Source organism: Sarcophilus harrisii, chromosome 3 (genome assembly GCF_902635505.1).
Source record: "Sarcophilus harrisii chromosome 3, mSarHar1.11, whole genome shotgun sequence".
NCBI classification, from domain to species: Eukaryota; Metazoa; Chordata; class Mammalia; order Dasyuromorphia; family Dasyuridae; genus Sarcophilus; species Sarcophilus harrisii.
This window is the reverse complement of record NC_045428.1, coordinates 607,884,080-607,910,007: the sequence shown is the minus strand read 5'-3', so window position 1 is coordinate 607,910,007 and position 25,928 is coordinate 607,884,080. Positions and strand designations below refer to the sequence as shown.

General features: G+C 41.6%; 2 protein-coding genes across 4 annotated transcripts in view; both read left to right on the top strand.

Moving 5' to 3' along the window:
* LOC100926752 (zinc finger protein 420) overlaps positions 1 to 25,928 on the top strand; it is a 79,274-nt gene that overhangs the window by 5,786 nt on the left and 47,560 nt on the right. Inside the window, exons 2-3 of one of the 3 annotated variants that reach the window (XM_031963536.1) lie at positions 4,791 to 4,941; positions 7,370 to 7,496. In XM_031963536.1, coding sequence (XP_031819396.1) covers positions 4,909 to 4,941; positions 7,370 to 7,496 — 160 coding nt within the window. In that variant the 5' untranslated portion in view covers positions 4,791 to 4,908. Of the gene's footprint in view, positions 1 to 4,790; positions 4,942 to 7,369; positions 7,497 to 22,343; positions 22,553 to 25,928 lie in introns of those variants that run through there. The other 2 variants (XM_031963535.1, XM_031963534.1) reach the window with 2 other exon arrangements.
* On the top strand, positions 11,343 to 12,965 carry LOC116422109 (zinc finger protein 525-like). Its single transcript, XM_031957252.1, has one exon. The coding sequence runs from the start codon at positions 11,343 to 11,345 to the stop codon at positions 12,255 to 12,257; it is 915 nt and encodes a 304-aa protein (XP_031813112.1). The 3' UTR covers positions 12,258 to 12,965.

Sequence of the window (25,928 nt, the reverse complement as noted above, 5' to 3'; positions counted from 1 at the left end):
GTTTTCTGGTTATATCAATTTTTCTCCTTAATCTAGGGAATTGTGAAACTTTGCTAGGATATTCTTGTAACTTTCCCTTCTCTGATCTCTTTCAGTTGGTGACCCCTCAATTTTTTCTTTACCCTCTTGTTCTAGAACTTCAGAGTAATCTTCTTTCATAATTTCTTGAAATATTGTATCCAGATTCTTTTTATAATTGTAGCTTTTAGGTAGTCTCACAATTGTTATATTGTCTCTCCTTGATCTGTTCTCCAGTTTTTTTAATGAGATGTTTCAGATTCTCTTCTATCTTTTCTTTTTCTTTTCAAATTTTATTGAACCTTTTTATTATGAAACATATAATGGGTAATGGGTAATGGTACCCTTGGTACTCATTTTTCAACATTGAGCCTTTCAAAACTTTCTGTTCAAGTTTTTCTGTCCTTCCCTCACCTCTCCCTAGATGGCAGGTAGTCCAATACATATTAAATATGTTAAAATATATGTGAAATCCAATATCTATATGTACATATTTATATAGTTATTTTGCTGCACTGTGAAGATGCGTATTTTTAAATCACAGGAGTCAGGAATTCAGGTTAGGGGAAAATCGTCAGTCTTTATTCTCAGTGAAGAAGGATCGGAGGTGGAAGAGAATCGGCGATAGCAATGTGTGCAGCTGAGTCAAAAAGCTAGCTAGACCCGCAGCCACGACCAGCAGCCAGGAGTCTTGAACCCAGGCCCAATCTCTCCCAGCTTCTCTTCCTGTCTCTCTCTGCCTCCACCCACCAAAATCGTCATTTCCTCTACAACACATCAGGACTTGCATGGAGAGTGGGCAGGGACCATTCTTTATCCAGTCATGTATATTAATAGAGTATAGCCAATTACTATTTAGCCTCATGTACTTGGGACCTCAGTGCATCAACTCAAACCTCAGCCCATTACACTGCACAGAAAAATTGAGTATAGAAGAAAAGGAAAAACCCTGAGAACAAAAACAAAATGCAAGCAAAAATCAACAGAAAGAGCGAAAGATGTTTTTTGTTTTGTTTTGTTTTGTTTTTGCTTAGTCAATTGGGGTTTTGACTTACCCAGGGTCACACAGCTAGGAAGTGTTAAGTGTCTGAGACCAAATTTGAAGTCAGATTTTCCTGACTTTAGGCTGGTGCTCTTTCCATTGTGCCATTTAACTGCCTCTAAAATTTTTTGAAAGTATTAAAATTGTCATATATAATTGGGGAAAAGTAATATTTAATATAAAAAAAATTGAGGTCAATCAACCTAGAAGCCCTTCTGTTCCAAACTGTCTTTTCGACATCTTGAATCAGTTGTCTGATTTGAGATGTCTTACAATGACCATGTGTCAGGATTCTTACAAAGGTGTTAAGTCAGTTATCTAATTTAGCCTGGTACTTAACAGTTCTCTGGTTCACTAATGTACTTAGTACTTATTAGACTTCTACAAGATTCACATGTTTAAGAGAGCATATATAAGCTAGGACCCCCAACCGGATTGGGTCTGGGACAATCAGAAGTCATTCCTTGTTCCACCTTTGTGCTGGCTGGAGACATTTAGAGGGAGCTAGAGTATATGTAAGGTTCTTCTCTAAAATATAATGTTCTCTGAGAGCAGGATTCTTGGCGGACTTCTGGAGGCAGCCTTAGTTTCAGTTCAATATAATAACCCCAGATGCAGCCAGGGATTAAAGTCCAATCCTTTATACTTTCTGTCAAAATCTTATCTCCTTCACTTTGGGGCTCCGCTAGTTTTCTGGAGGCCTTCTGGATCTTGCCTCTAGTCCTTTGCCTCTGCCAGATTCTGCCTCTAGCTCCCTCTGAATGTCTCCAGCCAGCACAGGTGTGGAAAATGGAATGAATCTGTCTCCGCCTCCTAGAGTGGGCTTGTGCTCTTTGACTTGTGAATCTGGACTGAATCCTGGTTGACGCTCCAAGCTTATATATGTTCTCTTAAAGATGTGAATCCTGTAGAACTCCAATAAGTACTAAATATATTAGTGAACTAGAGAACTGTTAAGTACCAGGCTAAATTAGATAACTGACTTAGCACCTTGTAAGAATCCAAACAAACATGTAAGACACTTATTTGAAAGGTAAAAGTTCTGGTTTCTCCCCAAAGTCCCTCTGGTTGATTTTCCTATAAAAAGTCTGAGTTTTATGAAAGGAAAGTGGGACTTTCTTTTGCTTTTAATTTTCTCTCCTGTTTTAGGTAGCTTTAGGTCAATCTAGACCTAATCAATCTAGAATTTTTCACTGGAAGTATTTTTTATTTTTGTAAATACATGCAAAGATAGATTTCAACATTCATCATTGCCAAACCTTGTGTTCCAAAGTTTTCTGCCGCTAAATCACAGCATTAATAGCTAACCTTTATATAGTATCAGCTGTTGTCCAAGTGATACACAAATATTATTTCTTCTTTACAACAACCATGGCAAGTGGAGATACTATTAGTATTCGAAGTGTATGGAAAAGTAACAGAAGAAAAAAGAGGTACAGTGACTTGATGACCTGTTGATGATGTTTTATTCTAGAAGAGGACCACAGATAAAAGGGAGATGTCTTGCTTTGTGTTTCAATGGCAGTAAGGGAGGCAGTGCTCTTCCAAGTCCAATGTCAGATCAAAGTCCTGTATCTGTCCTCCAACAAAACTTCTGGTGATGGAAGCTTGGGGGAGGAGGAGCTCATGGGAGACAAAATGAGCAGCCTGGTGGGTGAGTGGCCAGATGAACTAAGAATCATAGGGTGGAGTTTGAAAGGGAGGAGTCTAGGGCTGGAGAAGAGCCATTTCAAAGGCCATTGGCCATGTGATGATGGACAGGGCTGGGGGAGGGGAGGCAGGCAGCACTCAGAGGGCATCACCCTCTGATGATTTGGGGAGTGAGGTCCCACCCTCCAGACTTCAGGGACTGGGCTGCTTGGGGCTCTTGAGCCTCAGAGACTTTCCTTGAATACACTAATGAGAAGCAGAAAGGCTTGGATCTCTGGGCATTCTCTTGGATCTGCCATTTTCTACTTACTGCAAACCTTCCCTGCTGGGGCAGGACCCAGGTAGGTGTGAGACAAGGCTCCTTACAAGTCCTGCCTTCTGCGGGCTGCCCTTGCATAAGCATTCACACTTCTTATCTGCTCTGATGGCCAGTGGCCTCCCCATCTGTCAGAACAATTCACTTCCAGTTCTGGCTACTTAATGAATTCTTGGCTCCTCCTCTTTTTCAGGTTCCCAAACACTTCACAAGTATCCAGTGTTACTCTCTTCCTCAAGCTTACCATGGGGTCATATTTGCCCAAAGGCAGGATTTCCCATAGTAACCCAGGAGTCTCACTTTCAGCCTCTCCTTCTGGACATGGGTGTCCTAGCTCTGCCTCCAGCTCCTGTTTGGGGAATTGATTGTGAGCCTTCAGACATGATTTCTTTCTTTCTTTTTTTTTTTTTTTTTTTTAATTTAATAGCCTTTTATTTACAGGTTATATGTATGGGTAACTTTACAGCATTAACAATTGCCAAACCTCTTGTTCCAATTTTTCCCCTCTTACCCCCCACCGCCTCCCCCAAATGGCAGGACGACTAATAGATATTAAATATATTAAAATATAAATTAGATACACAATAAGTATACATGACCAAACCTTATTTTACTGTACAAAAAGAATCAGACTCTGAAATATTGTACAATTAGCTTGTGGAGGAAATCCAAAATGCAAGTGGGCATAAATATAGGGATTGGGAGTTCAATGTAATGGTTCTTAGTCATCTCCCAGAGTTCTTTCGCTGGGCGTAGCTGGTTCAGTTCATTACTGCTCCATTGGAACTGATTTGGTTGATCTCATTGCTGAGGGTGGCCAGGTCCATCACACATGATTTCTTATGAAGTTCCACAGGCTCTGCCTTTCTGCCCCCAGGAACCCTCCTTGGTTGCAGAAACTGAAGCTGTTTCCTGGGCCAAGTTTTCTGGATCTGCACATCTTGGCTTCTTCCCAGGCATGTGGCTCACTGTTGGCACATTCCCTTTCAGGATTCTAAGCCTACAATCTACCCAAGAATCTTGGGAACCTTCCCCCATCTTCTGCTTAGATTTCAGGACTCAGCCATCTTGTTTTTCCAGATTCAACTATTCACCTAAATCACTTCTGGACACTTAAATTTCTTCTTTTTTACCCAGGCTTCCCAGTTTCCTGCCCCTTCCCTCAACATAACTCCTGGGAGCTGAATCCCAGCCTAGATTGTCTCCCAGCCTTTGCCTTCCTTGTTCTTTCCCTGGGGGCTCCATCTCAGAGCCCTTACCTCCTTACTTTATCCCTCAGCCACTTTATTTTCTAGATAATATGTCTCTTGGGGAGACAACATGCTGGGAGGTCCAAGTATCACTGACAGGGAAATTTCTGACTAGGGGACATTGAGGTTCTACACACTTTCATCCCATCTGGGGCCTCAAATCTCTCCTTTCTCTTGGGTCTGTAGGAAGGTAGGTGAGAGGAAGGAAGTCAGAAGAGTAAGAGTAAGAGAAGGTGAGCCAATCTTCAGTTTTATGTCATATCACCCCACTCATCTTATTCCCTGTCCCTTCTATATAAACTGACTGCCCCTATGGCCAATAGCCCTGGGGACTTTTCCCTCCTGGACTTATTGTTTTTAAGTGGTTAAAAAGAGGTCATGCTTGGCTTCATTTCTCCCCCAACTTTAATCACTCAATAGGTGTTGCTTCCCTGTTAATTGGGGTCTGTGCTCTAAGCCAGGGTTAGGGGCTTAGTAACTCCCCTGGAACCTCACGCTCTGTAATTTCCTGTAGGCTTGCTCCCTGTCCAGGAAAAGAAGGAAACAACATCTGTGCAGCTATAATCATCCCCGCCCAACAGCCTGCAGAGGACCAAGGCCTGGCCCAAGCAGGGAGCCTGGAGCCAGAGGGAATGGCCCCTGAGAGCTGCAGACCCCCACCCCAGGTGAGTGTATTCTGCTCACAGATGTGAGCAATATCAGCCCAAGAGGCCATTTCCCCGGATCTGGAGGATGGTTGGTGAGACCGGCCATCTCTCTCTTTTCTATGGATCCTTTACAAAAATGGGCAGGAAAGTGAATGCAGTAAGAACAACACTGCCCTCCTCTCTGCATGTTTTGGATTGATTCATTGTCCCTTTGGCATCTTGAGCACTAACTCCCTTCCCCCAGTTGTTGCTCCCACATGTTTGTTTAAATTGTCCCTGAATAGGTCCTTGACAAAGGTGACCATGTCACTCATTAGTGTCTGTCCTGTTGGTATCATGCCTTTGCTTTGGTCCAGCACCATCTCCCCTCTACACACACACACACACACACACACACACACACACACACACACACCTTTTAGCCTGTTTCTTTGTCCTGTGGTCAGGCTCCCTCCTGCAGCCACTGAAGGGTTCTGGAAACCCTTGGCCCTGTTGTCTGGAGCAGAACCCTGGAAGCTTCCCCAGCTCTTGTCCTTTCCCTGGCTGGGAGCAGAGCAAATATTGACCTCCTGCTGTTGCTCAGCTCCTGTTTCCTCAGGCCACACAGAGCTTCCCAAATCTCTCTGAATTCCTTCTCTTTACCGATTTTCTGGTTATTATTATAGTTTTTTTTTTTTTTTTTTTTTTTTTTTCCTGAAGCAATTGCAGTTAAATGACTTTGCCCAGGGTCACAAAGCTAGGAAGTGTTAAGTGTCTGAGGTAGGATTAGAACTCAGGTTCTCCTGACTTCAGGGCCAGTGCTCTAACCACTGTGCCATCGAGCAGTCCCTAGTATAATTTGTTTTAACCTTAAATACAAAATAAGAGAAGAAAAAAAATTTCAAGGAACAAGGAGAACATAAGAGCAGATTTGAAAAAACAAACCTACATAATGAATGTTATAAATGGATCAGGAGTGTCCAGCATTTCTTTGCTTCTTGGTAGGTTTTCTTTTCTTCCATTTTATTTTATCTCCTGTTACCTCCCACTGAGGCTACTGAGTGTCAGGGCCATACATATCCATCTTCCCCGGACAGACATGGAGACCAGCCCATGTTTCTTTATTGCAATCTCAGCAGGGCTTAGCAGGAAGCAAGAGCAGGTGGATGTATGTCTCTGCGTCTCTGTTTCTGCGTGTCTGAATCTCTCTACATCTCTGCCTCTCTCTACTTCTCTCCCCATCCTTCTTCCTATGGACTCGAAGCTGGCCATTTATATTTACTCTCCCCTTGAATACCCCGAGCGTAGCCCACTCAGCACTGCTTATGTGAGTCCGCAGAAGGGAGACACGTGCAGTTAGTGCTGCCTCCTCAGAAAAGTTCTAGCAAGAGGACACACCCCTCGCCTTCTCAAGGAAACACCTGTAAGACACAACCTCCTGCCTCAGAGCCCGAGCCCCTTGTACCTCCTGGGCCCACCCCATCAGCTGACATGGCATACATGGCATTTCCCAGGAGGAAAGTCCCTGACAAGACCCATGACTGCAATTAGGCACTTCTAGAATAACTCCATCATATTCAGCTCATACTTCTCCTTTCTCGCCCTTTACCATTGCTTACATCAAAGCAACAGGCATTTAGAAAGGGAAGAAGCTCTGGGGGAATAGAGGGGAGATGCAAAGAAGGAAAAATCAGTCCCTGCCCTCAAGAAGCTTCCATTCTCACATGGAAGACAACATGTCAGCAGCTGTGTCCACACCAGCTGTGTACAGTGTAGGTGGGAGGCCTTTGCATGATTGTGCTTCCAAGTGTTCTCATAAAGGATGTGACCTTTGGGTAAATCCCTTCTCTCTGCTTCAGTTTGCTTTTGTAAATTGGTGACCATTGGGCCAGATTCATTAAGAAGTGTGTGATTCTCAAATTTGGAACACAAAATATTACAAAAATGAATGTTGAAAACTATCTGTACTTGGATTTGGAAAAATAAAATAATTTGGGGGAAGGATAGTGTTTTCATCTGGATAAGACAATTTCTGGCCTTTGGAAAATTCATAAGATCTTTTTTTCTCCTCAGTGATCATGGAAATGTTTTAGCTCTATAGCACATAATACTTGCTAGCTTCACACAAACACTTCATGCCATTTTTTAAACATAGCACTGTCTGATTTCACCTCCAAAAATCCTCATCTCTCTGATAAAACCTTTAACTTTTGTGGTTCTCCAGGCAGTAATTTCCTAGTAAGATATTTCTCAATTTTATTCCACCTGAAAATATAAGATATATTTCTCTATATCCCACTGGTCTTTGGGAAACTTTAATTTCGGTGCTGGTTCTTAATCGGGCTGTCACCTTTGGGCAGATCCCTCCTCCATGCTTCAGGTCCCTTCTGTAAATTGAGGAGCATTGGATTAGGTCAGTTATGAAATGTGCTTCAACTCTTAAGTCCTCTGAGTGTTGGTGTTTTAGGAGTTGGTGACCTTCAAGGATATTGCTGTGGACTTTAGCCCGGAGGAGTGGGGTCTGTTGGACCCAGATCAGAAAGAGCTGCACAAGGAGGTCATGCTGGAGAATGCTGAGAACTTGCTCTCCCTGGGTAAGGAGCGCTTCCCTTGGAACTCTGGAACTGCCAACAAAAGGAGTGTCACCATCCCCTCCCTAGGGTGCAAAGTTTCAGACTTGTACCAGTTCTCAGAAAGGCCCACGGGCTGCCTCCTGTACCCAAGAGACAGGGTCTTCCTGCTGGCTGGTTCTTCTATGACTGGTCTTTGCACTTTAGGAGGGGAACGTGCCAATTTTGTCTGCAAACCTTCTGAAAACTGATCCTGCCCCTTTTCACTGTACATGGAATAAGAGAAGGAACCCCTTCTTGGGGGGAACCATTTTGTCTTTGCAATATTCTTTTGTGTAAAAAAAACAATACATTTTACCTCACTGCCCCTGGGGTAAGTCATAAATCGCAGTACAGCAAGTGGGCCCTTGTTCTTCCTTCATATATCCCCCAAAGACCTGTACTTGTAGAGAAAGGGAAGGGAGGAGGTCTTTCCATACATTTGTGGAATCCAGGCCTTGTGCTCAGAGCTTCCTTTATGCACATTATTGCCCTGTTCCCCACCCAAACCCTTTGTTTTGGGCTCCATCTTTATCCCCATTTTACAGGTCTGGAGGCAAAAACAAACTTGAAATTACTTGCCCACAGTCACATAGCCAGGATGTGTCTAAACCCAAATTTGAACTTGGGGCTTCCTGACTGCAGGCCTGGTGCTCCCTTCTCTGTGCTTCCAGCTGCCTCTAATGTCCAGAAAATGGAAGCTGTGGGATGTGACCATCCTGCTGTGAAGGAGGCAGCAAAATCAGGATCTTCTGCTTCCAGATTGCCTGCATGGCCTCCTTTCCCCTCTGCCCTCTTCCCCTGGCAATAAGCACCCTGAAAACCATCTTTGAGTTGCCCTTGAACCCACCCAGTGGGCCTTACGCCCTGGCCCTATTCTAATGAGGAATAAATGACAAGTTTCAAGGCTCATACCCACTATCCTTTTCCTCCCCAGGACTTCCAGTTCCCAGAGAAGATTTCTTCTCCCATGTGGAGAGAGGAGGCCTGAGGAACTCCTGTCCTGGTGAGTGAATTGCAAGCTGGCATGCAGGCTGCTGTCCCAGAGTCTTCTTCATGTCATGGGCGTGTGGGTGGGAAAACTGGCTTGGAATCCTTTCTCAGACTTTTGTGTTAATGACAGCCTGAGCATCTCATTGAGCCTCTGAACCTCAGTCTCTTCATCTGTAAAATGAGGGGGGTTGGACTTCATGGCCTTTCAGTTCCCTTCTAATGAAGAATCAAGGATCCTAATGGAAGTCTTTGTTGGAAATTTAGGGCTTTAGAGAAATCCACAACCAAAGAAAGAGGGCTCAGGCTGTCTAATATGACTTTTCTTAGGCCTTCCTTAAGCCAGAAAGCATTTTTTTTTTTTACTCTTTTGATATTCATTTAAAACTAAAAACAAAATAGAAAAGTATAGAAAGGAACAATTTTTAAAAATGTTTTATGTTCAGCAGAACATAAGGGAGGATTCAGAATCCATAATAATAAATTTCTATAAACCATATGTGAAAGATATTACATTCAGAACTGCCCATTGCTTTTTGCTTTCCTGGAGATGTTCTTTTGTTCTCTCCTGTGGGCTTTTACTTTATGATTTTCTCTTCTTTCATCTTCTGCCAACTACCCCATGTAGGCTACAGTTAAGCAGAGATTCATAGAACAAGAACAACCTCTGAGGAATGCTGGCCACAAGCTGGAATTGATCAGTTGGAAGTCTCCTTTCCTGCCTCCTTCCTTTTCTTCTTCCCCCTCTCTCCGCGGTTTTCTTCCTTCCTTTCCTGTTTAATTCTTTCTTTTCTTCTTTCCTTCCTTCCCTCTGTCCACCTAGAATATCATATCCCCCTATCTACAGGTACTCCTAAAAGCATTTCCCTTCTTTCTTTCTTCACCACTGAACCATCCCTGGATAGATTTCATTCTTGCTTTCTTTTTTTTCTTTTTTTGTTTTTTTCTTCTTTTTTTTTTTTTTTTTTGCTGAGGCAATTGTGGTCAAATGACTTGCCCTGGGACACACAGCTAGGAAATGTGTCTGAGGGCAGATTTGAACTCAGATCCTCTTGCTTTCAGTGCTGGTACAATATCCACTGTGCCACCTAGCTGCTCCGATTCCTTTCTTAAGGAACCCACCTTAAATCAAAATCAGTCTGATTCTCATTGACCTCCCATAGATCCTGTTATAAATCCATTTGGTCTTTGTTTGGGTCCTCATTGACTTAGACTGAGTGTATATCGCAATCCTTTCTGCTTTGGCCCAAACCCTGAGCTTCTTTTCAGTGTCATTCATTCATTCCTTTTTATTTATTGAGTTTTTTTTTTTTAATCCCAGGTGAGAGAGGAGATTCTTTGCCTCCATTGTTCCCTAGCTTTAATCACTGGATGGGGGCAGCCTGTTGGAGACCTTACCTTAAGAAGGGCCATGTCTCCCCCTGCATGCAGAGTCATCTGCAATAATCCTGATCTGTACCTGGCCACGGGACACAGATGGCTCTGTGGGGGAAAGTGAGGCTGGTGACTTTGGGCAGCCTCCCTCACTTAAATCCAGTCACTTACTAGATACCTGAAGCTTCCCTTAGGTTAGGGATATGGAGGGAAAGACTTGTGGTTATTCCATAACAGCACCAGGAGTCCTAGGCCCTTGTTATATTCACTATGGGATTTGTTCATAGGTGAGAGGGAGCAGGAAAGAGACAGAAATAGAAACATATTTGGCCCCTCATAGGGACCAGCATGCAAGGATTGAGGTGGGGTTAGGCCATATGATCAGCCCTGAGTAATGTCTACCAATCAGTACACATTGATTAAGCGCCTGTTCTGCTCTATGCATTGAGCCCTGGGTATACGAAGAGAAGCTGTCAAGAAGTTTTAAATCTGGCATAAAATGTGGAGAAGGTTTGAAAAGAAACAGCAGCTTATAAAACTCATTCTTAGCTAATCCAGGCAAAGAAAAGTGTTTTTTTCATGAAAATGCATCATGTTCAACAGACATTTACATAGAAAGAGAGAGGGGAAGGGAAGTTTTTGAAGGAAGAGTTGAGGTGGAGAGAATCAAAATCATAGTGACAATGATAGTAGTAAACAAGCATATGGGGTGGCAAGAGTTTTAAAGGTTATCTCCTTTGGTGCTCACAATAACCTGGTAAATAGATACAATTATTAATTTCCCTCTACAGGAAAACTGAGGCAAAGAACCACATTCCCAGGGGTGCAGAGCTAGGTGGTGCCTGAGATTGAATTTGAAAGAAAGGATTGGAAATAAAATGGAGAATATCTGTCTAGTGTAATGGATTGAGGCTCAGTTTCCAGGTTCGAGTTTAATCTCTGCTGCAGGGATTTGGATCAGGTTACTCAGCCATTCAGAGCTCATAGGCTGGTTTCTAAATTATGAGAACCGTCACCTTGCCTTTGTCTCAGCTTTGTTGGGGGGGGGTCCAATGTCATTGTACTGTGTGTGGAACTCTGTGTTAATTGAATCACTTTACTGGTGTGAGCTAATAGCATTTAAAAATGATGGAATCTGTCCGTTTCAGGTTGAAAACTTTTACCTGAAAATATTAAAAGTGAATTCACTATGATCACCCAGCTTTAGAGGGTATATTTATACACATGTTTTTATTTCTTTCAGATGCAGAGACACTGTTTGATATAAACGAGATGAGTGCAAATCTGAAAATGATCTCATGGAAAGACCTTTTTCAATATAGTGCGTACAAAGCTGTTGTTGCTAAGCAGAAAAGAAACCACATTAGAGAGGAACACTGTGAATGGAATACACAAAAAGCTTTAAGAGAGAGTTCCAGTGTTGTTAAAGATAATATTAAAATCCTGGAGAGAAAACACCTGAGTGCCATGGATGTGATCAAACTTTTCTTGTACTCTTCCCTTGCCAATCATCAGAGTATCCATGCTGGAGAGAAACCTCATGAATGTAAGAAACATGAAAAGACATTGAGAGAGCGATCTACTTCTCAACAAGAGAGAATTCACATACAAGAACAATCTTATACATGTAAACAATGTGGAAAGGGTTTCCAGTGTTATTCCAACTTGGTTCAACATCAGAGAATCCACACTGGAGAGAAGCCTTATGAATGTAATGACTGTGGAAAGGCTTTCACAAAGCTCTGCTCCCTTGATGTCCATCAGAGAATCCACACGGGAGAAAATCCTTATGAATGTCATCAGTGTGGAAAGAAGTTCAGATGCAGTTCAGGTCTTCGAAAACACCAGAGAATCCACAATGGAGAGAAGCTTTATAAATGTAATGAATGTGGAAAGACTTTCCACCAGCAGAGCAGTCTTACTTGCCATCAGAGAATCCACACTGGAGAGAAGCCTTATGAATGTAATGACTGTGGAAAGACTTTCACACAGCGCAGCCATCTTACTTCTCATCAGAGAATCCACACTGGAGAAAAACCTTATGAATGTAATGAATGTGGAAAATCTTTCACGTGGCATAGCCATCTTACTTCCCATCAGAGAATGCACACTGGGGAGAAGCCTTATAAATGTAATGAATGTGGAAAGGCTTTCACAGATTGCTCCAGTCTTGCTGTCCATCAAAGAATCCACACTGGAGAGAAGCCTTATGAATGTAATGACTGTGGAAAGACTTTCACACAGCGCAGCCATCTTGCTTCCCATCAGAGAATCCACACTGGAGAGAAGCCTTATGGAGGTAATGACTGTGGAAAGTCTTTCACATGGCACAGCAGTCTTGGTAAACATGAGAAATTTCACATTAGACAAAAAACCTCATGAATGTGGAAATCTTCAGGCAAAGCTCAAATCTTACTTAACTGAGAGTGTGCATTAGAAGAAAACTTTTGAGTGTCTGGATCATGATAAAGTTTTTCACAGGTATTAGTCCCTGACTACACATGGGAGATCCTATGGTAGATGTAAAACCTCATTCATGTAATCCATGTGGAAAAACATTCAGGCTCACTTCATCTCTGAATTGCCTCCAGAAAATTCCTAGAAGATTGAAATCATGAACAAAGCTATAAAAATGGAGGACAGAGCTTGTTAGTCAACAGAGATTTTCTGCTTGAGAAAAAATCTCCCATGGACTTGGACCGGGAAGGTCTTTAGCCCAAGTTCACGTCTGAGTATGCATCTCAGGATACCGAATGGAGAGAGAACTTACAAATGTGCTGAAGGAAGACTTGCCATTACCTAGAAGATAAAGGTCACTATAAATCACAATATTCCCATTGGAAAGAAATATTATACGAAATGTATTTGCAAAAAGGCTGGATCTCATCCTTTGTGTAGAAATCTTGTTGCGGATGAAACATGTGAATATAATGAATGAGGGAAGGCCTCTTCCCACAGCACAGAACTCATTAGACGTTGCGATTTTATACCGTGTATAAAGGTCAGAAAATAGATTTATGTTTTTCTCTGAAATCCCAAGATTGGTGTCCAAAGAAAAATCTTTATAATGGAAAAAACTAAATGTTTTAATCTGCTTTTTCAATAAAAATGATTAAGAATTTTTTTATTTGACTTTAAATTGCTTTTATTACTTAATTTTCCTCTTCATTCTCTTGTTTTTTCCTAAATTTTTTGGCTTTCCATCTGTGTGATAAGTCACATGTTCCATGTTCTAATTTTCTTTTAAAATATCTGTAAATGTGGCTTGGGTCTCCATTTTGACCTTATCTTGCTAAATTATAAATGCTAACTTCATTGGGAAGTGAGGCCTTTTCAGAAAACTGACGGCCATAGTTTAGGGCTACAGTTCCAGAAAAACTCTCCCCCTTGTACCTTTGCTCAGTCTTGAACAAACCACTTTGCCACATCAGCAAGCTTTGTAATGTATAGTTACTGTTCTTAAGTGGAGTGGGTGCCTATGAAATATTGTGAGCCCTGATAGAAAGTCCGGGATAGCTGGAGTCCACTGTGTGGTCAAGTTGCTCAGTCCACAATGTAAAAAATCTTGTTCCGTCTCCTGTACATTGCTTCCCTTTGCTAGACAGCATTAGTTGAGGTGATGCCCCATTCCTGCAGAAATGGAATCAACTGCTTTCTGCTCTGACTCTGAGAAACATCTATGTGAACTATTTGGGTTGGTCGTTCTTGTCCCACACAGTATTCATATAAATTATAATCTTGTATTTGACAAATGTAAAAAGTAAAGAATTGGGAATAAGAATTTATTATTTGGTTAAAAAATGTAATATTCATTTTATAGACAAACAGGTAAGTTTTCAAACGTTCTAGCTACAATTTTTCACATCAATTTTACAGAGTCCAGATCAAAAGCAGTGTTCATTTTCAAAGGGCACATTTACATAATCCTCTAGAAATTATTTTTCAAATACCAGTATTTCTAAGAAAATATTTTCCCCTAAATTCCAAAATGAGAAAAATCAGAATAAAAAAATGCCATGAATAATGTTTTTGAAACATGAGAGAAAATAACATGAATTCAGTTAACTATCTAGAATTATCTCATGTTGCTGCCCATCCAGCCCTAGCAGCCAGGCAGCCTGTGAGCTTCTAGATCTTGGTGGGGGAAGGGCTGGAGGACAAGCTGACAGGAAACAAAGGTCAGGTGGGAGATAAGAGCAAACAAAATATTCATCTGAGGTTAGGTATTTATATATCTTTCACAGAGGCAATAGTGTATTCTGCCGAGAACACTGGTCTTTTCTCATGGGTCTATTAGCTATAAAATCACCCAGTCAGTTTCCTCCTTGCCTTGCAATCTCCAAGGACATCCTTTTCCCTAGAGACAGGACAGAGGGGTGGCAAGCAACCATCCTGAGGTCTCACAGCCATCTAATAGGGGACTAGCTACAGACATGAGCTGGTCTGTATCCTCTGCCTCCTCGGAGCTGGCTCTCAACCTCTCCCTGTTCTTCTGTACTACCTTGAGATAAAAGAAGGGATGCTTGAAGCTCATCTAAGAAGTGGTGAGCATGTATTAGAGAACAGGGCAGGAGGAAACATGCCAGGGTAACAAAACATCCAAGGCCTAAAATACAGCAAGCTTGATACATTATTAAGAGGAATGGCTTCATTGATCCAGTTCAACAGTTTTTTGTCTTATTTGGGTAAAGCTGGCCTTTTCACCCTTTTCTACAGGAATCCTCCTCCATGCAGAGATATGTCTCTTCAACAAAATGAATTTGATCTCCAATGTCTGCATGAGCCCCAGTGCCGCTAAGTTGCTCAAAATATAACTTCATGCTTGCTCCTGAAGCAACCTGAGCAGCAATCAACCGAGTCTGTTCTAAAAATTCTGTCATCCAGAACACTGCCTGCCTGCAGTCAATACTGCCCATGGGAATGCTATGAAGCAGCCTATGACAAAAGGCACTAGTTATACAATATACAAATCACATTTGACCAACTAGCAGGTAAAGGTCAGTATGCAGACACTTGGCAAGTACAAGCACTCACTTGGAGATCAAAAGTCTGTGATGAGATGAGTGATGAGATTTGGCACAAGGCAGGGAGTTGTGGGAACCCCCTTCTGTTGGGGGGGTTTATAAACCTGAAATGTTAAAGTGGCAAAAGAAGTTTATTATTAGAACTGAGAAGTCAGCTTTTGCAGGCTGACTTCCTTAGTGGCAGGGTCCCCACAGAGAAGTAAAGATCAAGCAGAGAAATCCCGGCAGAGAGGTAAAGAGGGTTCTGTTAGGGAAATAGGTGAGTGAGATAAAGAGAATGACTGAAAAGAGAATGGCTTTTCAGCAGGCAGAAGGTCACAGATTTGGCAAGGAGAGAGAGAGGTTCCTTGGCATGATTCCTCTGCAAGGAAGTGAACTGAAGAAAGTTTGTTATATGGGTAGCTCTTGGTGGGGGCTGGGAGCAATTTGAGTTTGAATCAAAATAGAAAATATTCCAATTGAATGAGTGTCCCTAGACTAATCTCCAACTCAATAGGTTTGGATAGAAATCTAGGTCTCCAGCTTGGGCTAAGTAGGAGAGTCCAGGATTCAACTAGTCCCACCCAGATAAAGAATGAAACCACTTTATCTTGATTCCCTGGGGTGGGTCTCTCAGGGGAGACCTTCTCTGAGGGAGTTTTCCAAGATTTCCCCCCAAAGTCTGAGTGAAAGAGAGTTTTGGGGCTCTTCAGTACAGGGACAGTCTCAAGGTCTCTTTGTAAAACTTTAAAATCAATTATTAGACATAAGAGATACTGACATAAGACTGGTGAACATGGAATGTTTATGACAAAGAAGCCATTGTACTCTATGAGCAAATCAGAATTGGAGGAGCTCAAAAAAATGTGAGATGTGCAAATTTAGAGGCCTTTCCCCTCCAAATGTTCATATGGACTATTTGTGCCGAACATTCTCAGTCTTCTGAGCTTGTATTGGTTTGATCAGCCAAAGTTGGACACACTGTACCTTGACCCCAACATAATAATGTCATTGTGGTCCAATTTGGGAATGGACAACAACCAAAAAAGGTTTGAAAAGTCTACCAGAAAGATAAATAAAAGGGAACATATGGAACTGAACCAATTTCTAGAGAAACTAGGGCTTAAAAAATTTTTTTGGCATGTTCTAAATAGTTTTGCAAAAGAAAGTACATGTTCTGTACCATATGAAACTTGAATAAATCTGACCATATACTAGGACACAGGGAAATTGCAAACAAATGTAAGACCAAAGTAGCTATTACATACTTTATAGATAATTATATATTCAGAATAGATGAAAAGTAAGGGATGAAAAAGAACAGATACAGATCTAAAAGAAAACTTAGCAATGAAATTTTAAATTATGAGTGGATCAAAGAACAAATCAGAGAAATAATTAACAGTGATGAAAAACCAAGTGTTCCTGATAAAACAGCATAGCAAAATTTTGGGTATTCAGTTAAATCAGTCCTCAGAGGAGAACTAATATGCTTACAATCATACATTAATAAAATATAAAAAGAGAAGAACAATGAACTGAATATGCACTTTTAAAATTAGAAAACGAAGAAATACATCTAAAATAAGCACAAAAAAGAATTATAAAAATAGAGGGAAAATAGTTAAATTGGAAATCGTTTCCAGAAATTGAAAAATGAGACTAAAATCTGATATTTGAAAAGACTAATAAAATTGATAAATGTTTAGCTAAGCTGATTAAAACTAAGGGCAGAAAATTAAATTAATAAAATAGGAAATGAGGTGAAATCACAGCAAAATCAACAGAAAAAAAGAATAACTAGAACAAATCATACACAGGCCCATCCTAGTAAACTTGAAAACAGAAGGGAAGTAGAAGAATACCTTCAAAAATATAAAAAAGAGAATGGAAGTTCTGGGAGGAATTCACTAATGGAAGATGGGGATTATGGGGCCATAGGGATGTTCAAAAGTGAGAAGACAGCTGAGGCTGATGACAAAGGCAATTCAATTCAGTAGTCTCTTCTCATTTTTCAAGTACACCTTCTTTAATTTTCAAGATGTCCTTTTGGTATTTATTTTTGGTGCATATATTCTGGTCTTGCTAATTTTATTACTGTAATTTTTTTAGGAGGTGAATTCTTTTTTTTTTAATTGAAGCTTTTTATTTTCTAAACATATGCAAGGATAATTTTTCATTGTTGACTCTTGCAAAACCTTGTGTTCTAATTCCCTCCTTGCCCCCCCCACTCTCTCCCCTAGATAGAAAGTAATCTAATATATGTTTAATTGTCTTTTAAGTTCACCAATTCCATCTTTTTCCATTTTCTTAATGCATGTTTCCAAGGTGGCATTTTTTGTGTAAGGAATGATTTAACTTCATCTGAGAAATTCAGGTAAGAATCTTATGATTGTCACCTTATACATAGTTATCATTTCTATGGTTTTACCCAGTCATCATTCAGGATGTTAGTATTCAGTTTCTATTTAGGTTCATGTTTTTTGAATGTGTTATCTTCCATGTTTGCCACATTATAGTCTATAAAGGATGTGATTGCGATTCTTCTAATATTTATTGATATTATTCTGTGCTATAGCATACCAGGTGAAAACTTAGAGCATCAGTGTCATATACTACAGACATATGTCATGGAAATATTCTCTTAAAAATACATTTTATTTTTGACTGCAATTACATGTAAAAACAATATTTTTAAATATTAAAAACAGTTTGAGTTTCAAATTTGATCTCTCCTTCCTTCCCTCCCTTCCTCATCTTCAGATGATTAGCAATTAATAATACAAGTTACATGAGTGCAATTATGTAAAATATTTCCATAATAGTAATTTTTTGTAAGAAGACTCAAATTAAAAGGCAGGAAGGCAGGCAAGCAGGAAGGAAGGAAGGAAGGAAGGAAGGAAGGAAGGAAGGAAGGAAGGAAGGAAGGGAGGAAGGAAGGAAGGAAGGAAAGGAGGGAGAGAGGGAGAGAAGGAGGGAAGGAGGAAGGAAGTAAAATATACTATGCTTCAATCTGTATTCAGACACCATTAATTCTTTTTCTGGATGTGTATAACATTTTCCATCATTAGTCCTTTGGGATTCTCCTGCATCATTGTGTTACTGAGAATAGTTGTCATCAATAGTTCTTCATTGTACATTATTGTTTCTACTGTATACAATGTTTTCCTAATTATGATCACTTTCGATCAGGCCTTTCTGATCTTTCTGAAATATTGCTCATCATTTCTTAGAACCCAATAATATCCCAATACCATACATAATATGCCACAATTTGTTCAGGAATTTTCCAATTGATGGGCATACTCTCAACTTCCAAATCTTTTCCACCACAAAAAGAGCTGTTGCAGATATTTCTGTCCATTTAGATCCTTTTCCTTTTCTGTGTTTTTGAGATTCAGACTGAGAAATGGTCTTACTCCATCAAAGGGTATGCACACTTTTACAACCCTTTGCACGACGTTCCATGGAAATGTACTTGAGTGGGATCATTATCCTTTTCCCATAGAGACAGCTAGGTGATGTAAGAGATGGTCTACTGGGAAATCAAGAAGCCCTGACTCCAAATCTGCCCTCAAATATACTTAGTAGCTGTGTGACTCTTGGAAAGTCACTGCTTGCCTTACTTTCCTCAAGTGTAAAATGGAGATAATAATAGCACCTACCTTTCAAGGCTGTTTCGAGAATAAACTGAGATAATATCAGTAAAGCACTTGGTATAGTTGCAAGCATATAGTGAGTGCTTAATAAGTGCTTGTTTTCTTCCCACCTGGAGCTCCTTTTAGTCTGTCACCCAAATCTCTTTCCTTCAGAGATATCATCAGCTAATAAATCATGCTGTAAGAGTCAAAGAAAGAAGTAAGAATAATTTAAACTCATGAATCCTTTCTCAGGCATACAGAGGCAGTTATTTCTCAAACTCAAAACCATAGAAGAGATTTTTATCTTCCTGAGCTACGTACTCAAGTTACAACCAAGCACTTCCCAAGATTTATCAAACTGGATGCTCACTATTTCTAATGATTCACTTTGGGACAAATGGCCTTGTTAGAAGGAACTTGAGAAAGGTTACCAAAAATTATGAGGTAAGAAAGTGAAGGGCATTGGAACATGTGTTTTCTTTTCATTAGTGTTGCCCAATGAAAGCAAGTCATACGGAAGAGGAAAACAGAATTGGAAAATGAACAGCTTATAAATAGTTAAAGAAATAATGATTTGATGGAATTGTTTCAAATGGAGGAGTCTCTTGTGGTGTTCTGTTCACGCTATCACCCCTCTGGCTGATTAGTCTATAGGGCTCTGTGGTTCCTCATTTCTTCTGGACATACGACGTGAGATGTATACCTAAGGAACTTAATATTTTCAGTCACAAGGGCTCATGTGAACTTATTTCAAAATGTAAGTGCCCAGAGAAGTTCATTAGTATTGTTCCTCAGTATGGCATGCTTGGACTTCTGGTCAATGGACAATGCTTTCTAGCTTTCCCAGTCACCAGTGGAGTGACATAAAGCTGTGTGCTTGCTCCCAGGCTTTTCAGCCTGATATTTTCAAACCCCTAGAAGGAGGACAAACATAGTATCAAAGTCAGCTATCACATTGATAGTAAATTCTTCTACTTGAAAAAGGCTACAAGTCAAAACTAAAGGAAGTATTGGTGCCTGATTTTTTCTTTGCAGATGATTGTGCCTCAGTGCAGCCTCTGAAGCTGAGATGCAACAAAGGATGGACCCATTCTCTGCTGCTCCTGCTGATTTTGGCCCAATAATTATCACCAAGAAAACCCAAGTCTTCCATCAGCCAGCACCACACCAGCCATATGGGGAACCTTAGTTACAGCAAGTGGAGAAGTTCTGAATGCTGTGGATGAGTTCACTTATGTTGGCATTATACTTTCCAGGAAGGTCACAGTGATAATGGGGTTGACACATGGATTGTCAGAGATAATTGCAGAGGCTGCAAAGGAAAGTGGGGGAGAGGAGAAGTATTAGACTGACTAGCAAACAGAAAGCTATACCGAGCCCTTGTCCTGACTTCATGGTTGTATGCCTGGGAAACCTGGACAGTCCACCAGTGCCATGCTGGGAAACTGAATTGTTTTCATATAAATTTTCTTTGAAAGATTTTGAAGATCTCCTGGCAAGATAAAGGACTAAACACTAATATCCTTTCTTGAACTAAATTCTCACATACTCAAACTCTATTGCAGAGAGCAGAAGTCCAATAAGCTGACCACATTGTTTGAATGCCAAATGTTTGCTTGCCAGAAAGATTCACACAGGGCAAGTCATCTGGCCACAAGGTGGCCAGAAAAAGCAATACAAAGACATCCTCAAGGTTTCTCGGAAGAACTTTAGAATTGATTGTATGACATGGGAGACACTGGCACAGGACCTCCTACCATGGTGCACCCTTCTTAGGGAAAGTGCTGTGCTCTATGAGCAAAGCAGAAGTAAATTAGCTCAGAAGAAATCTGAGATAAGCAGAGTTAGAGAAGCTACCCCATATCTTATTGGCATCTCTTTGTACCCTACCGGTGGCAGAGCCTTCTGAGCTCATATTGTTATGATTAGCTGCAAATGGATGCGTGAACTTCCCTCTAACATAGTGATGTTATTTTGTTATTTGCGGTGCTATTATTATTTATTGTCTACTTATTCTTCCAGGCTCCTTTCTGACCTAAGACTTCACTCTCCCATATCTGGAGGAAATGTCCAGGATATTCTTGTTCCTCTTTCTAGGGATAATGAATTTTGAAATTTCCCAGGATTTCCCAGGACCTATTGCTAGGCTCCTTCCGTCTTTCATTGCCCTGTAGATGGTCTCATTTATTCTCTTCTTCCCCATAAGTGGATCCTAAAAATCTGACTTCTGTTTATACTTTTTTTGAATTTCCTGCATGTGGGGTTTCAGAAGAATACTGATGGATTTTAATCTTTAAGCCAGCTAGAAAACTATATTGGTCCAGACTGAGAAAACTTCAGGGTCCTTTTTTTTGTATGAAAGTGCTCTAGCTTCCTGCCACTGACAGGCATTAGGCTGGTTTGGATGCTGAATCTGAAACCTCACTCTGCTCCTAGGATCAGAACACCCAAATTGCTGCTTGTGTTGAATGCATTTCTTGCTGAATACCCAGTTTAGGTTCCAGCATCTTCTCCTCCCCCTGGAAAGCCTGGAAAGTCCTCACTTTGGACCTGCCTCATTTCTGGGATGTTGATGGGAAGCCCAACCTCAGAATCTTGGGAGACCATTCTGAGCCACTCTGACCCTAACAGGAACCTTTCAGTGTTCCTGATACCCTTGGGGACATTTTTTCCTTGAAACAAATTTAGAAGCTTTGGAAAAATGGGACTGCCATGTTTGACCTTTGCCTTGTGTATCATAGAGACTAGATTTGTTTGAAGCTTTCAGACCAGATTTGTTGCTTAATCAGGATGTTCTGGTCACACTGATCCCAGAGCCCTTTGGGGGTCAGGGAGGGTGATCCAGACAATGAGACAAGGGATTTTCTGAGATCTACCTTTTCAGCAACCTGTGGGCTGTACTTGGAAATTGCTTCACAAGCTGAGCATTAAACTGTTGTTATCTTGTGCCTGGTTTTGAACTCTATTAACGTAAAATTTCCTAAAGGTTCTGTTTTTTCTATTTCAGCTCTTGCCTTTACCAGATCAAAATTTTACTTAATTTTCTAAATCTGGAATCATATCACACTCTCAGGATCATTTTCTAGATTAGCATTTTTTATACTGTGGTTTCCCCAAATGCCAATATAAGAGTAGAAACATAACAATATAAGGTTTTCATTTTAAAACATGAAGAAAAACTGCCAGTGAAACGACATCGATGTATTTCTGAATTCTCTTCTTTAAAAAAATCACTTGATCCTTCTGACCATTTGACCCTGTGGACTTGCTGCCTTCAGAGTAGAATGGAGTCATTCTGATCCGGTTATACTTAATGTTTATTCTTACAGCCCCTAATCATATGACCTCAATGTCAAATTTTTAGTGATCTCTCTCAGTAGAGGCTCAAACATTCCTATTGTTATAATGGGAAAACAAGTCTTTCTTTAAGGACCCCTCATTCTAATTTAGATCAGGAGAAAATCCAATCCAATCTGCATTAACACTTAAAGGTAAATAGAATCCCCAAGGTTCCCAAGGTCGAATTGCAGTCGGGACCTCAAATAGGGGACCCACTACTTTCTGTCTGGCTGCTGCCCAGGATTTATCCTGCCTCCCTTTCAGTTCCAGAGAGGAAGGCGTGAGCGCCCAAAACTCTAAAAGATAGTGGGGAAAGGAGGCAGCCTGGAGAGAGGAGGAGATGTCAGAGTGGAACAGACTGGTGGGTGTTGACCCAAGTAGAATACGAGCCGTTGGGGAGGAGTTTGGAAGCCTGGGAGGAGTCCGGGGCAGACGTTGAGCCTCTCCAGTGGTGAAGACATTTCACGTGATGGGGGGGCGGGGTTTGGGGCGGGGAAGCAGCTCAGGGCCTGAGATCCTGCTCTTGGGCGTCCTAGAAGGAGACAGCTCGTTTTGGGAAGTCTCAGGGGCTGGCTGAAGTGGGAATTCTTGGGCCCAGGAGAAATCTCCTCGAGAGAGCTGGCTGGAAACTGGGGCTTCTGGACTTGAGATCTCTCTGCCTCCTGCAAGGCGGCTCTGTAGGTGCAGGTCCCAGGTAGGTCCGTCCACCTCCCGGCATATCTACCCCCACCTCCCTGCCCACCTCTGAGCTTTTGCTCCTTGCCTTTGTCTTTGCTATTGGGGGATCATCTGACCTTCAGCAGCACCAAGAACGTGCTGCTCAACCAGACTCGGCTATTGGACAAGCCCTCCCTTCCCAGCCCCCCCTTCCCCATCCCTTCTTTTCCCACCCCAGTACTTCCCAAACGTCGGAAGTTACAGTCCCCGGATTTATCACCGATTCACATTTTCCCAATTTCAGACTTTGCCCATAAGGACCCAGGAGTCCTGCCTTGTTCCTGGATCCCGGTTAGAAACGTGGTGCTTCTGCCTTCCGACTTAGGCCCCCCCGTAGATCAAGATTTCTATCTGCTCTGAAGACCCACTCTGGACGTGGGGATTAAAAACTCCTGCCTGGCTCCGTCTCTCTCCCTCCTAACTCCCAGGCTCTTGGGCTGCTGCCGGGTCAGACCCCAGGCCATGGCTCCCTGTGTCCAGGCTCCCTTTAGGGTCGCCAAGCTTAGTTCTACCAGAGGGTCCCAGGCAACCTCCCCAGCTCCTAGGAAGACCTGAGAGCACAGTCATGCTGCTGCTTTCCCGGGTCCGTGTCCCCCGAAGCCTTCTGCCCCTGCAGTGTCCCTGATCTTTTTACCCTGAGCTATGTTAGAATTTTTTCTCCCAGATCTTAACCTGGGCTCTCCTTTTCTCCTGCTTCCCTGCCGCCTCTTTTAAAGCCCTGAAACTTCGCCTAATCTGCCCCCTCCCTGCCTCCCCGAGGCTACATCTCAGGCTTCCCCAGCTTCCCCTAGTGTGCCCCCCTTCCACATATCCAGAGCCATCTTCCATCCCCAGGTTTATTACATTACATATTCACAAAGCTTCGACTTCCTTCCCGATGCATACATTGTTTCCTCCTGAATTCTGAGAGGAAGGTTACAATCTTACCAGCTCTCCACCCCCCCCCCCTTCTCCCCTTTATTATTAATTATTAGTTCTATTCTTCTTCTTCTATTAGCATTAGTTCTTCCTCTTCCCTAATTTTTGTAATTGTTTCCTTTTACACTTTCCTGCCCCATCATACACATTTTAGTCCCAACCTTTGAAACTATCTACACTTTATACTGATGACATTTTCTCATATATAAGTAAATAATTGGCCTTAATGAGGGCCTTAGAATTGGTCTGTAATGTTTTCTTTTTTTCTGGATCTTTTATATTAAATTTTCCATTGACTCCCGGGCTTTTTGTTACAGATTCATTTCACTTTCTCATATGTCTTTTTTCCCCCCGCATGCCATATTATATTCCAGATTTCTGGGTAAATTATTCTGGATGCAACTTCAGGTCTTTTGTTCTTTGAAATTTAATGTAACCAAACCTATGATCTTTTAGAGTTGAAGCTGCTGCATTTTGTGAAATCCTGATTCTTTCTGCAGTATTGAAGTCTGTCTTATTTTCTGTTCAGATTGCAGCATTTTCTCCTTAATCTGGGAATTGGAAAATTTTGCTAGGATATTCTTTAAGGTTTCCTTGGGTGATCTCTTCGATGGTAAAGTAGATTTTTTCTTCCCTTTTCCTTGCTTTTGTTCTACAACTTCGGGCAATTTTCTTTCATAATTTCTTGAAATTTATATCAAATTATTCTTTTAATAACTTAAGTAGTCAACAATTTTATATTGTTCACCTTGATCTGTTCTTCAGCTTTTCTAATGAGATGTTTCAGATTCTCTTCTGTGTTTTCTAGTTTAATTATTTTTTGGTGTCCCATAATGTCACTCGATTCCTCTTCTCCTATTTTTCAAGCACCTTTTTGTTACCTCTTTCAAATTGATTAACTTTCTTTTCATAATTTCTTGGATTGCTTTCAATTCCTTTCTGAATATTTCCTTGATCTCTTATTTAATTTTTTGAATTCCTTTTTATGTTCTTGCAGGAACTCCTTCTGGGCTTGTTGGGTACCTTTGATGTTACCCTCTGGGACAGGAATGGCTTGTTTTTTAACCAAACTATTTTCTGGATATTAACCGTGATCTTCTTTTTATAAAATAGGCTATTGTGAGTTCTTTTCCTTTGTATTCATCCGAATTTTCATTTGGTTTTGTTTTATTTTAGCAGCTTATAATGATGTCATTGTTACAGTGAGTTTGGTTCTGAGCTCTGGGTAATGCTGCTTAACCCCAGCTCTCTTAAGGAACCATAAAAGGGAGATTCTTATTTTGTTTGAATGGGATGTAAGGGAGGCAGTTATCAGAAGTCCTGTGGCAAGATAAAAGTCTGAATCTTCCTCCAAGAAACTTCATGATGGAAACCTGGGGGGAGAGCTTGTGGGATGAGCAGCCTGGTGGGTAAGGACCAGTTGGAAATAAGAATGGTAGGGATGGGTTTGGAAGCCTGGGGGAGTCTAGAGCTGGAAGAGCCTTTCAGCAATGCCATGTGATGATGGGCAGGGGGCTGGGGAGGGGGCAGGCAGCACTCAGAGGTTCACCCTGAATGATTTTGGGTGGAGGGTCCCCTCCAGGTTTGGGACTGGGCTTTTGGGCCTCTAGGCCTCAAGAGGCTTTCCTGGAATAGATTAATGGGCACAGGAAGGTTTGGAAATGGATCTCAGGGGCATTCTCTTGGATCTGCCATTTTCCTTCTGCAAACCTTTCTGGGGCAAGACCAGGAGTTGTGGGCAGTGCTCCTCACAAGTCCTGGCTTCTTGGCTGCCCTTGCATAAGCTTCACACTTTTATCTGCTCTGATGGTGTGGCCTCCCTTCTGTCAGAACAATTTCCTTGTTCTGGTGTAATGATTCTTGGTTCTACTTTTTGGGTTCCCAAACACTTTACACATATCCAGTGTTGCCTCTTCCTCATGTCCTGGGGTCATATTTGCCAAGGCAGGATTCCCTTAGTAACCCAGGGGTCCACTGTCAGCCTCCTTATGAACCTGGTGTCCTGCCGGTAGCTCCTATTGGTGAATTGTTGGAGGCCTTGACATGCTTTCTTATAGGTTCCCGGCTCTGCCTTTCTGTAGGAACCCTCTTGGTTGCAGGAACTGAAGCCTTTCCTGGGCCAGCTTTCTGGACCTGCACATCTTGGGCTCCTTCCAGGATGTGGCTCACTGTTTTCATATTCCTTTTGTAGTCTAAAATCTCCAAGGTTGGGGAACTTCCCCATCTTCTGTTAGATTTCCAGGACCGGCCATCCTATTTTTCCTGTTCAACTACTCCACCTAAATCACTTCTGGACACTTGAATTTTTCTTTTCCCAGGCTTCCGTTTCTGCCCTTACCTCAACCTAGGTCCTGGAGCTGGAATCCAGCCAGATTGTCTCCAGCCTTTTGCCTTCCTTGTTCTTTCCTTGGGGGCTCCAATCTCAGGCGCTTACC

Bases quoted from the DNA above. Each gene is read 5' to 3' on its own strand.
- LOC116422109 (XM_031957252.1), top strand. From the start codon at position 11,343: ATGGATGTGATCAAACTTTTCTTGTACTCTTCCCTTGCCAATCATCAG.